The sequence below is a fragment of the Pelobates fuscus genome, chromosome 3, assembly GCF_036172605.1.
Source record: "Pelobates fuscus isolate aPelFus1 chromosome 3, aPelFus1.pri, whole genome shotgun sequence".
Classification (NCBI taxonomy): Eukaryota; Metazoa; Chordata; class Amphibia; order Anura; family Pelobatidae; genus Pelobates; species Pelobates fuscus.
In genome coordinates, this window is record NC_086319.1 from 296,190,604 (window position 1) to 296,204,386 (window position 13,783).

A 13,783-nucleotide genomic window follows, 5' to 3' on the forward strand; every position below is an offset into this window, starting at 1 on the left:
CATGTCACACATGTCGTGTCCTTAAGGGGTTAAATGAACACTCCAAACATTATAACCACTAAAGCACATTTTATGGCATCAGGAAAGCCCCCCACCACTGGTCACCACTCCCAATACTATTGGAAGCTCATATTTTAATTTATTTACGTGACCTCTTTCTCCTACTGAGACCACCAATCATGTTTCAGTGGGTGTTACACTTTCTGAATGACAGACAGCTCCTGCATACCCATGTTTAGGAAGCACAGAAAAGTCCCCAGCACTATAGGATAACATAAATACAGAGCACAGCCTTCTTATCTCTGTGCCAATTGGAACAGATTACATTGACTGACATGGGGCTGTTTAATCTCTGGTTTTGGAGAAAGCTTGTACTTTGCTAGCTATCTGCTGAAATGTGATTTTCTAACATTTAAGATTAAGTTGCATTTGTCATGATGACAGGTACCCTTTAAGTCAAGCATTGGACCAAGGTGGCACCAGCTTTGGTTAGCTGGAACACATTGGGGTTCCTATATATGGACTATGAGTGCCTGAAGATAATGTCTCTTCTTATTAATTATTCACTATTCCCAATGTAGCAAGCTCATTCCAAAGTGCAATATAGTAAATTAACGCTCTAAAGCCAACGGCTACCCTTGGGACCCTGGGATTTGTGGACAACCAATCTCCAACTGCAGTAAGAGGTGGAAGGTACATCACTGACACACGACTACCACTTGCCTTGTCACACAAATAAAATACCAGAACTGAAATTTGAGATTAATAAAATGAAAGCAGTTACATGTGAAGGGAGGAAAACACAAGACAGTCCAAAATGTGTTTGGTGCCATAAAACATCCATATAAAAAAACAAAATAAACTTTGCAGTGTATGCAACATGCCCAAAGTAATAGGAAATTGTTTAAAAGAAAATGTCACTCTTTGCACAGTAATAAACTGTATGTGTATCAGCACAGTTCTCACAGTGTTGAGCAGAGACCTTTCTTGAGTACATCTACAGAGAAGCAGTGATTGCAATGGTTCGGGGAAACACCTACAGGTATTGTCTCTCAAACATATTTTAATAAATATTTTCTGTAAAAATTTGCTTTCTTTCTCTCGGCAGATATAAAACTAAGTATTTTTATTTTGATCTTGGGTGATATGCTTCCTTGTGTAGAGGGAAACACAGCAGCAGGGGAGCGTACACATATTGGGCAGAATCTTTGGAATCCGGGAGACATTTTGTATCAGGAATCCTATCAGAGTAGGATGAATTAAAGTGCATTAGACAGGATTCCTAGTATTCTGCTCTTAATATTAGTTAGAATATGGAAAGAATTCCCAAAGAGAAGGTGTATTTAATATGTATCTTGTTCCAAAGTGTCACTGAAACATTATCATTCACTACATACTATTGATTGTCAACACAGTATATCTGCACCTGAAAGCAATTTAAAAAACAAAGAAAAAAACTACTAAAAGCTTTTGTCCCATTACAAGACCAAACTGGACTGCAGTTTTTATCGTAAAATTGTGAGACCTCCAATGCTCTTTCAATGACATTTACATCAACTAGGGACCTGTGATGAGAAATCTAGCCAACTCTTTGGAACATGTATATAAATCCTTCAACCACTTTCACACTTTCCAAAGTCGAACTAATATTAAATATAAACACTAGTATGTTTAACACACCTTGAGCTAAATGAGAATTTGAGAACCTCAGGCATGACAGACACCAGAGAGAAAAGGACAGACCCTGGCAGCTTTTGGTTTCTGGCTATGTTTCAGATGCTTGTCTTAGTTGTGCTTTGCTCTGCCTCCCTTTAAATAGGTCTTCCAACGTCGGGCAAAGTCTTTAAAGATTGGAGAGCCATCCACACTAGCAAGGAGTTGAAGTTGGTTAATGTGGGTGGTGTGATAGTCCCAGCGGGCAAGATTTGGGGCAGTCCCCAGCATAAAGTGTCTCAAATCATAAATGCTCCCAGATCCAGTGTCATAAAGAGGCAACAAAGCCCTAAGGGATTCCATCCCCCTTTCAAACAGCAGACTTGCCTCTTTTCCCTGCTTTTCTTCCGCAGTCTCCTTTAGATCATATAGACCAAGCAAGGCATAGATGAAGCCATTCAACACAAAAGAGCTGGGAGTGGTAGGGTATTCCTCATACCAATCATACTTGTTCATGAACACAGCTTTCACCCCATGTTTTTCAGAATTTAGCTTGAATGGAGCAGTCGCTTTGAGTGCAGAGTCAAGGTATCGCTGCTCCTTGGTCAACAAGTATGCACGAACCAGCGTAGATATGGCTTGCCCCTGGGCCATAGCAGAGTACCATCCTGGTTCCAATGCCTTGAATCCCTCGCCTAACTTGCGAGTGACCATTATTGGCCAGCCACCCTTGGCATCCTGATTCCTTACCAGCCAATCACTAGCAGAAAAGAACGCAGCTGTGTGGGCAGTTGTTGAAATCGTAATGTTGTCAAGAAACCCGTTGCCCTTCACCACAATCCGAACAACCTTCTTCGGCATGATCTTTGTTTGTCGTACAGCCTTTGTGTTTGACAAACCCACCCCCTTTTTCAGATCTGTGACTAGATCACGAGTCAGTGTGCTCCAGGTCAGTCGGGATCCCACCCCATAAAAGACATCGTGGTTATGGAAAGCAATGAGCTGTGTGTTTGTGATGTAGTGTAAAGTGAAAATCTGGTTCTTCTCTGTGGTCTCAAGCACCACTGAGATGCTGCCATTAGTCAAGAATTTAAGGTCAAGAGACAATATAAAGTCTTTAGTGTTTCCCAGTGTCAGTGATGCACCCTCTGAATTATCTGGAATAAGAAAAGAAGAAGAAGAAGGAAAAATAAGCAATATGGTTAGCAACAAAGTATATTAAAATTAGACAAACTACATAATATTAAAAGGTTACTTTAACCACCATAACCACTACAGCCTGCAGATGCTGGATGCCATTTATGCAGCTTACCGATTGTCTGACAGCTCTCAGCCAATGAATGAGAGGCTGTGCATTGAATGCACAGAACAGCCATTAGCCAGCTAATGACAATGATGCATCAGGAGGTAGTGTTAAACATCCAGCAGCACAGCAGGGGTCAATCTCAGTATGCGCAGAGTTTCAAAGAAAAAATTATGCACATACAGACTCCAGGCAAAATGATCATTTCAAATCACTGAAGTGCTCACTGTACGTGGAGTAACCCTTTAGAGTGCTTGTCTCTTAAAAGTAAATAATAGAACATAGAATAATAAGATCAGACATTTTGCAACCAGTGCACATGTGGCAGTTTTTCTTCTTTATCTATAGATGTCCCTGAGGGTTTAAGCACTGCTATGTCATCAAGCCAATTAAAGAGTTAATTACAGCTAGCCTTAATACAGTTGGTTAGAGGAATACTAATCGGTCAGGAAAAAGGTTTAAAAACAATGTATGGAAAGAAAACCATAATCGTGCCAATGAATGTATGAAAATTGGAAAGGGGGGTTCTCTCATACCTCTATTATTGCTCTGTTTAACCCCTTAAGGACACATGACATGTGTGACATGTCACGATTCCCTTTTATTCCAGAAGTTTGGTCCTTAAGGGGTTAAAGAATGCATAAGCTGAAATGGTCACTGGCCCCTAGCAGAAGATTCACTTCATAACAAGTAGACTGCTAGCAGCTAAATTGCAAGTGATAAAAACCACAACCTTGTACTGAGGGCTTCCACACTTTAGAGAATACTTCCTCCCCTCCAGCTCCTCTTTGTAGCACTAGCAAGAGCCATTCACTAATTCACACTTTCCTCTACTGCCACTTTAACAAGCCTTTAATGTACTGTAGTTCTGGCAATCAATACCCATTAGGATTAACGAGTCAATCACTTCAGTAGACAATGAAGTCACCTCTAGATAAGCCCTTGGAGGATAAAGTTGGAGAGTAGGCTCCCCCACTCTTCTAATTAATGTATGAGAGATTCTCATCGCACATCTTCTAAATTGGTTTGTCACCAACCAATCAGGAAGCTCCATCCTGATCTGCGCCAGACAAGGAGCAGGGGTAATGTCAATGGACAGAAATCTCAGAGTAAGGGAGAGCTATTTCTTTAGTGGAGAATGTTCACAGCTAAGTGCTAAATGCATTTCATATTTACATGCTCCAAACATTCTGCACAGTATGAGCTTGTTCTCAAAACAAGTGCTGTGCTTTCTTTCAAAATAGCTGGCTCTAGGTCTGCAGTTAAAATTAAGAATGTTATCAAAAATTCTCATTACTTATAATTTCAGAACATTTTGATAATTGGATCTACCTGCTATTTATTTATTTAGATTACATCAGAACTTTCTCGATCTTAATAATGTGCTGGAATTATTCTGTAGGTATATTATGTTCGCTTAGTTGAAAAAAAAGAAAAAATCCTGGTCTTTAAAAAGCACGGTTTAAGATGGACTACAATTTCAATGGGAAGTCCATATTATCTGTCAAATCCTCAGTCTACAAAAATGCATTTACATACTTTAGGTAGGAACGTAGTGGAGCCAAGATCTATGCATAACTTGGCAGCTATAGTAGTAATTAGTCTAGCGAGATTATTACTAACCTGGAACTACAAAATGCTTTACATGGCTATATCTGGTCTTGTCATACACAGTGGTAACAGATGCCCCTTTCGGAAGATTCCAATCACCAGTTACACCTCCACTTTTCTCATCGGCTTTCTCATCGGCTTTCTCATACACCTCCACGTGTGGTGGCTTCTCTGTTAAATTTTTGCTGTAGTGACTCAAGCCATACTGGGCAATTTGGATTGGGTAGAAGTATCCCTGTGGACCCCACTGGGTGGATAGTGGAACCCCTAAGAAAAATATAAACAAGGCATATAAAATACAACATATCAGCAGCTGCACATACATCACAGTGCTAGCCTTATTCACATACAATTCCAGGATATGGATTTTACTTGTATATTGACAAACAATAATATGTGTATTTCACCACTTACTCATTTTTACAGCTAGTGGCTGACTTTTGCATAGTGTCAGTGTCCAGAGACACCCAATCATGTCTTATAGCTATTGTACAAGATCTACTTATTACTGTACATTTGTCAAAAAAAAATTACACACACATTTTTAAATGTATGTTGCTTTGTTAATAATTTGTCATCAGTTTTTTGTGTGCGTGTGCGTGCACGAGCGAATTATGATCAATATTTATTGTCATTTTGACAATAAAATACAAAACAAAATATTAATTTGAATCCTGTGAAAGTTAGACCGGGTGAATCCAGTACATGCTAAAATACATAAGAAAAAGCAAGCTGTACTGCTACAAACAGACCTAATGTTATTGTGACCGAATGGGAAATAAAGAAAAGACAATTTACATCAAGTATCAGTCTACCAGTAGAAGATAATAAACAATGGATATAAACACATAACAAAAAGCACGTTTGTCTTATTACAGAAAGTGAATTAGCATTCAAATGTAAATGGTAAACTGTATCTCATTAAGAAACTGTATAAGGTGAGAAAAAGTCAAATCAATGAACAAGGTACAAATAGGAGAGAGAACAAATGACACCCCTGCCTTGTATTATAATGTATGGGATTCAGTCACAGGAGTATTCAATTAACTATTATTTGAATTGTTTATAGGTGCCTATATCCAAGAGATCAAACTGGACTGACAACCCAGAATGATCCTTTAAAAGCAGCAGAGGGCCCGATTATACACAAGCAGTCAGACAGGTAGAGCACAAGAGAAAGTATATTTCCATGTAAATGCACTCACCGTTCAGTTCACTTATCTCAAATTAAGCCTGCGGGGAGTCAGGCACATTACATGTCCATATCACACCTCTTTGGATACTATTAATAAGGCACCAGTACACACAGTGAGGAGTACAAATGTATTTTGTCAGATTCCAACATACCAAAAAGGGAAAAATGGACTGCTGCTAAATATCTATCTATCCTGCACAAAACCAACTATCTCAGACAGAAAATATGGTTTACAATGCAGAAGGATAGTTGCTTGTAAACCCAATATGTCTTGACATAGCAGTCAAAACACTTTGCTATGATGTGGTACCAGGGGCGGACTGACCGGTCGGGCACTTCGGACAGGGTCGCGCCCCTTTAAATGCTGCAGCCGCCTGAGCGCGCTCTTAAGAGCCTCAGGCGGCTGCAGCTTCTCACCTCCCCTCCCCTCCAGCGTGGCCGAGCTGCTCTCCGGTCCGCGGTGCCCGGCCGGAGTGATAGGAAGGTGCACACTGAGTGTGCACCTTCCTGTCAGTCCGGCCGGGTACAGGAAACAAACTCCTGTTCCGCGCGGAATAGGAGTTTCTGTTTCCTGTACCCAGCCGGACTGACAGGAAGGTGCGCACTCAGTGTGCACCTTCCTATCACTCCGGCCGGGCACCGCGGACCGGAGAGCAGCTCGGCCACGCTACAGGGGAGGGGGTAAAAAGAGAGAGGGAGGGGAAGGGGGGTTTAAAAGAGAGAGGGGGTAAAAAGAGAGAGGGGGTAAAAAGAGAGAGGGAGGGCGGGTAAAAAGAGAGAGGGAGGGCGGGTAAAAAGAGAGAGGGAGGGCGGGTAAAAAGAGAGAGGGAGGGCGGGTAAGAGGAGGGAGGGAGGGCGGGTAAGAGGAGGGAGGGAGGGCGGGTAAGAGGAGGGAGGGAGGGCGGGTAAGAGGAGGGAGGGAGGGCGGGTAAGAGGGGTAAAAAGAGAGAGAGGGGGTAAGAAGGGAGGGGGGAGTAAGAAGGGAGGGGGGAGTAAGAAGGGAGGGGGGAGTAAGAAGGGAGGGGGGAGTAAGAAGGGAGGGGGGAGTAAGAAGGGAGGGGGGAGTAAGAAGGGAGGGGGGAGTAAGAAGGGAGGGGGGAGTAAGAAGAGGGGGAGGGGGAGTAAGAAGAGGGGTGGAGGGAAGAGTAAGAAGAGGGGGGAGGGGGGTAATAAGAGGGGGGAGTAAGAAGAGAGGGAGGGGGGAGTAAGAAGAGAGGGAGGGGGGAGTAAGAAGAGAGGGAGGGGGAGTAAGAAGAGAGGGAGGGGGGAGTAAGAAGAGGATGGAGGGGGTAAGAAGAGGGGAGAGTAAGAAGAGGGGGAAGTAAAAAGAGGAAGGGGGAGTAAGCAGAGAGGGGGGGAGTAAGAAGGGGTAAGAAGAGGGGGAGGGGGAGTAAAAAGAGAAAGGGGGGGTAAGAAGAGGGGGTAGGGGGTAAGAAGAGGGGGAGAGTAAGAAGGGGGTGTAAGAAGAGGGGGAGGGAGAGTAAGAAGAGGGCGGTAAGAAGAGGGGAGAGTAAGAAGAGAGGGGGGAGTAAGAAGGGGGTAAGAAGAGGGGGAGGGGGGAGTAAGAGGCAGGGGAGGGAGGAAGAGAGGACCCGGGAGCTCAGCCTGCAGCTCCTCTGGGTCCTTCTTGCGCGAGCACAGATCGTTGCCACGGTTACCACGGCAACGTTACGGCTCTTGCGAGAGTAAACTCTAGCCCTGGAGCTACGGTGGTCGCAGTGGTGAGAGTGAACTCTAGCCCCATAAACACACTGCCCACACACACCATACACATTTACACACATTGCCCCACACACACACACTGCCCACCCATACACACACAAGCCCCCCCCCATACCAACATTGCCACACACATACACAGCCCCCTCGTACACACATTGCCCCACACATTCACACACTACACCCCCTCACACACACTGCACCCCTTACACATTGCACCACTGCTCTTATACCCTACTACAGCCTCATATCTCAGCAGACCCCAGGTAAGTTGTCAAACTGTTCTCTGGGAGGGGGGCCCGGCCCTCCTGGCACCATAATGACTACACAGAGCAGTAGTGGTTATTGTGCATGGATTATTTCTTTAAATAATCTACGAGTGCCCCAGTAGCCAGCAAGCCAGCCAGCCCACAGGCCGGCCAGCCAGCCCACAGGCTGGCCAGTAGCCAGCCAGCCAGCCCACAGGCCACCAGTTAGGCTTAAAGCCAGCAAACCCACAGCCTGCCAACCGCAGCCAGCAAGCCACAGCCTGCCAGCCGCAGCCAGCAAGCCACAGCCAGCAAGCCGCCGCCAGCAAGCCGCCGCCAGCAAGCCCACAGCCTGCCAGCCGCAGCCAGCAAGCCCACAGCCTGCCAGCCGCAGCCAGCAAGCCCACAGCCTGCCAGCCGCAGCCAGCAAGCCCACAGCCTGCCAGCCGCAGCCAGCAAGCCCACAGCCTGCCAGCCGCAGCCAGCAAGCCCACAGCCTGCCAGCCGCAGCCAGCAAGCCCACAGCCTGCCAGCCGCAGCCAGCAAGCCCACAGCCTGCCAGCCGCAGCCAGCAAGCCCACAGCCTGCCAGCAAGCCCACAGTCTGCCAGCCAGCAACAGTAATTAAGGTAAGAGGAGCCAACTTGGCCTAGGTATCAGCGAGCTATGTTGTGTTGCTATATTGTGAATAGGAACCAGAGTGTTGGAGAGACCCCCCTCCAGGCCCCATTAGACTCCATTGTAGTCTCTAATGGGACCTGGAGGAAATTCTTTCTAACACACTCTCTAAAGGACACTGAGATAGCCTCTGCTAGAATGCTCCCCCCCTCCATGGCCCATTAGCCCTCAATTGTAGTCTCTACTGGGGCCTGGAGGCGACTGTTTCCAGCAGGGACACTGAGATGGCCTCTGTTAGAAAGACCCCCTTCCAAGCCTATTAGACTCCATTGTAGTCTCTAATAGGGCCTGGAGGGGATTCTTTCTAACACACTCTCTAAAGGACACTGAAATAGCCTCTGCTAGAAAGACCCCCCTCCATGGCCCATTAGCCCTCAATTGTGGCTGACAAACACCCTAATGCTGGATGCCCAGTCTATTCCAGCATTAAATGTCAATCTGACGTGGTATGGACTACCTCTTACTAGCCCCTGCATATTATTCCCTTCAGAATTCACTAGTGTCCTTGAACCGAAAACAATGACTCTAGCTTCTGGAGACAAACACTTTCATTGCGAAAGGAATGAGCATCTGCAGTGCTACTGTGAGATAAAGCATGATGGCTGCTTCACTTAATGCTCAATTAGCATCATCAAGAAATGTTCATTGGTTTTGGTAACCTACCCATGTTCTCCAATGACCGTCACAGCACGTTTAGCGCTGGGCTGCTTAATGCCTGAAATACCATGTCCAGAAAGAACATCTAGTCAAAGTCTTGCATTAAAATTTGTCCCTCGTAGACCAGGCTGAGCTTTAACCCTTTTCACAAACTCACTGTAACTCTCAATAATTGCTCACCTTCTGTCTCACACTAATCTCCACTGCAAGTTTAGCCGTATCCAATCTTATTCAAACTCACCTTCACCCACTGTTTTATCACAGCTGCTATCAGTCTGTTGATGCATACCGCCATCTCGTAAGTGTTTGACCAGGGCCATCTTTTTTAAGGGGGGCAAAAGGGGCAGCTTCCCGGGCCCAGTTACTCCAGGGGGCCCAAGGTAGCTGCCCCATGGGCCCCCTGCCAGCATCCAAACCCTGTGCTCTGCGGTACCTGATGTAAGCAGGGGCCTGGCCCTTTAAGAGTGCTCTGGCCTGGGTCCCTTTCATGTTGCCTGCTGGGAGGAAGTGGAGGAGGCATACACAGGAGGAAGAAAGAGACTAAGGAAGTCACACTCCCATCAGCCTTGGCCATCATTCTCCCACTGGACCCCAGTAAAGCCAATCTTCTGTACCTAAAAGGTAAGGAGATAGGAGGGTGTCTAAAATATGATGTAAATTGATATATGTGTGTGTACCTGGGTCTGAGGCAGTGCATCTGGCTATATGTGTTTGTATCGGACTGTGGGTGTGGGTGTCTGGCTTTGTGTAGGTCAGTGTGTGTACATGGCTGTGAGTGTGTGTGGCTGTATTTGGCAGTGTGTGTATCTGGCTATATGTGTGACATATATATATATATATATATATATATATATATATACACACACACACACACACACGTGTCAGTATGTGTGTGTATCTATGCGTGTGGCAATGCATTAATCACAGCATTCCAATGCCAACACTGCACACACATATGCCAACACTGCACACAAATACACTATTGCGTTCCAACAACATTGCACAAAAAACACACCACTGTGTGTATTTAAGTGTTTGTGTGCGGTGTTGGCGTTGGAATTCTGGGATGTATGCATTGCCACACACACAGATGCACACTTACACAAATACACCCCTGCATGTGTACCTGTGTGTGTATGTATCTGAGTACATATCGGTGTCAGTGTGTATCTCTGTGGATGTGCCAGTTTGTGTATCTGTGCTAGTGCACCAGTGTCTGTATCTGTTCGTGTGTTTGTGTGTATATGCCAGTGTGCTTGTGTATGTATGTGTATTTGTGTGTCAAGTGGTATTCATGTGTCCAGGTATGTGCATGTATCATTATGTTTGTGTATGTATGTGCATACATCCAGGCAATCAAACACACCGCTGCAAACACAATCATATACAAACACACCCCTAAATTCAAACTCCAAAATTGTATACAAACAAATCCTTCACTCACACCAATACTACACACAAATGTACATCTGCATTTAAAAGACAACACTACATCCAAACATACCCCTTTATTAAATTATATACAAACACCATCTCTACACACAAAAGCACACCTGCATTTAAAAGCCAACACTACATACAAACACATACCCCTACATTCAAACGCACACACTACACAAGTACACCACTGCATTACAATGGTAACAGTACACACAATTACAACCCTACATGCACACACACATACTACATGTGAACCCTTTGGAATGATATGGATTTCTGCACAAATTGTCTACCAGCTGAAGCTCAACAGAAGATGGGTGTTGCAACAGGACAATGACCCAAAGCATAGAAGTAAATTAACAACAGAATGGCTTAAACAGAAGAAAATACACCTTCTGAAGTGCCCCAGTCAGAGTCCTGACCTCAACCCGATTGAGATGCTGTGGCATGACCTCAAGAAAGCGATTCACACCAGACATCCCAAGAATATTGCTGAACTGAAACAGTTCTGTAAAGAGGAATGGTCAAGCATTACTCCTGACCGTTGTGCACGTCTGATCTGCAACTACAGGAAACGTTTGGTTGAAGTTATTGCTGCCAAAGGAGGTTCAACCAGTTATTAAATCCAAGGGTTCACATACTTTTTCCACCTGCACTGTGAATGTTTACATGGTGTGTTCAATAAAAACATGGCAACATTTCATTCTTTGTGTGTTATTAGTTTAAGCAGACTGTGATTGTCTATTGTTGTCACTTAGATGGTGATCAGATCACATTTTATGACCAATTTGTGCAGAAATCCATATCCTCCTAAAGGGTTCACATACTTTTTCTTGCAACTGTATATACAAAAACATGCATTCAAATTCACAAACACTGCTCACAAATACAACCGGACAAGAATGGCCAAATGGTAGATCCCCAGCTGGCATGGTTATCTATCTTTTCTCCACTCTTGTGCTAGAAGTGAGATCCAAAAACAATTCTTGAACCAGGCCCTCTCTACATTAGTTCAATCACTAGGTTAGGGTGGAGGCAGGGATTGCACGCCAGGGAGCTGGGGATTATGACTGGGGAGGAGGGCAGGGTCCAGGGGGCCCAAGCAAATGCTTGCCCAGGGTCCAATCGATATTAAAGAGGGCCCTGTGTTTGACCATGCATTTGTGCATGGTCAAACTTATATTATTGATTTTGTCAATACAGTAGTTACTTATTTACGGCTATCCTTGTCATACCCTTTTCTCCTTTTACAACTCTGTAGCTGTTCCTGTTCCCGGTGTTTAGGGATTGTTTGCTGCCTTTTCTACCTACTATTGAACTTTTGTCTTTCTATACTAGGCTATTTTTAGCCAGGGTTGGGTTTTGCTTCCATTAGTCTGTAACAGCAATGTAGGATCAGGCTATCATTCATTATTGCTTATTTATCCTATTTTGCTTTTATACTTTTTCTGACCAGATATAGTACGTATTATCTAGGCATCTAGCACCTCTCATAACTGTTGTCTTTGGTCTACCAGGTTATACTCTATGGTTTACCTCAGTATTTTCAATATTAGTTTTTGTTATTTTCTTTTAAGACCTTTTTCTAGATTGGACTGGGATTTATATCTAGTGGTCACTCTTCATGAGAATGGTCTCCTAGGTTGTTCCTCTATATTTAAGGATTTACATGTTGGCTGCTCAAGAGTTGGAAAAAAAACCCTGTTGTTTGTAACAGTATTAGCACCAAATGATATCTGTTATGAGAAATGTAAAACTCATTTGTATAATCCAAAAATATAGCTTAACCCCTTAACGCCATTACGGCGGCATAGAACGCCGTAACGGCTTAAGCCCCCAGGAGGTGAGATCTACTCACCTCCGCCGCGATCCTCTTCTGGAGGGCTGCCTGACAGCCCAGGCAGCCCTCCCCGGCAAATGAGGCCCCCCTATAGCTGGCTGTGGATCTGCCAGCAGGGGGACTGTCTAAAATATCAGACAGACAGTCTCCCTGCTTGTAGGTAGTGTAAAAAAAAAAAAAAAATTAGACATGTTTAAAATCAAATTTATTTATATATATATATATATATATATATATATATATATATATATATATATATATATATATATTTTTTTTTAATTATATATATGTAACGTCATACATAGTGTATTTTAATACTAATATTAGTATATATATTAATATTAAAATACACTTAGAATGACGTTACATATATTATATATATATATATATATATATACACACACGTATAATTAGAATAATAAATAAAATATTGAAACAAAATTTAATATAAATTATATATTCATATGTAATTTCATTCTAACTGTATTTTGTTATTAAAATATATATTGGGAACAAAATACACTTAGAATTACATTCTATATATAAAATACAAATAACCGCAAATAAATAAATACATATATATATATACATATATATATATATATACATACATACATACACACACACACACGAATGTAATGCACTCACAAAATTACGTGAAAGTAGCGCTCTAGGGTGCCTCCCCCGATAGCAATGGGGGGCCAAGTTATCCCTTCTGTTGTTCACCGATGGATACACAAGGCAGGACTCCAGTGATGGTGAAAAAAATAGCAGCTTTATTGGTAAGGTGAAAAAACTCCACCAAACAATTGTAAAATTGGATATAAGATAAGGTATACAATGCTTATAGGTCCTACGCGTTTCATTCACTGTATGTGAACTTCCTCAGGGACCTTAAATAAAATAATAAGCACAAAGTAATAACAAACTTGAAAAGCAGCCTGGTTATGTTGCCTTTGAGAGCGTATGGTAGCCCAGGAATGAGAATTACCCCCATGATGGCATACCATTTGCAAAAGTAGACAACCCGAGGTATTGCAAGTGGGGTATGTCCAGTCTTTCTTAGTAGCCACTTGGTCACAAACACTGGCCAAATATTAGTTTTTTGCTTTTTTCACACAAAAACAAATATGAACGCTAACTTTGGCCAGTGTTTGTGACTAAGTGGCTACTAAAAAAGACTAAACATACCCAACGTTAAATACCTTGGGTTGTCTACTTTTTCAAATGGTATGCCATTATGGGGTAATTCTCATTTTTGGGCTACCACACCGTCTCAAAGGTAACATTACTAATCTGGCAAATTTCAATTTGAAAATGGAACGTTCTATATTTGACCCTGTAACTTTCCAAAACACCATAAAACCTGTTAATGAGGGGTACTGTTGTACTCGTGAGACATCGCTGATTACGAATATGTGCATTTTTTAACAGTAACAG

General features: G+C 43.2%; 1 protein-coding gene across 4 annotated transcripts in view; it reads right to left on the reverse strand.

Annotated features, from left to right (window-relative positions):
- Window positions 1-437: 437 nt before the first annotated feature.
- GLCE (glucuronic acid epimerase) overlaps window positions 438-13,783 on the reverse strand; it is an 89,611-nt gene continuing 76,265 nt past the window's right edge. For all 4 annotated transcript variants that reach the window (XM_063448724.1, XM_063448721.1, XM_063448723.1 and 1 more), the window contains exons 3-4: window positions 4,580-4,834; window positions 438-2,810 (exon numbers count right to left, since the gene is read on the reverse strand). In XM_063448724.1, the coding sequence (XP_063304794.1) occupies window positions 1,786-2,810; window positions 4,580-4,834 (1,280 nt within the window). In that variant the 3' untranslated portion in view covers window positions 438-1,785. The remainder of the gene's footprint in view (window positions 2,811-4,579; window positions 4,835-13,783) is intronic.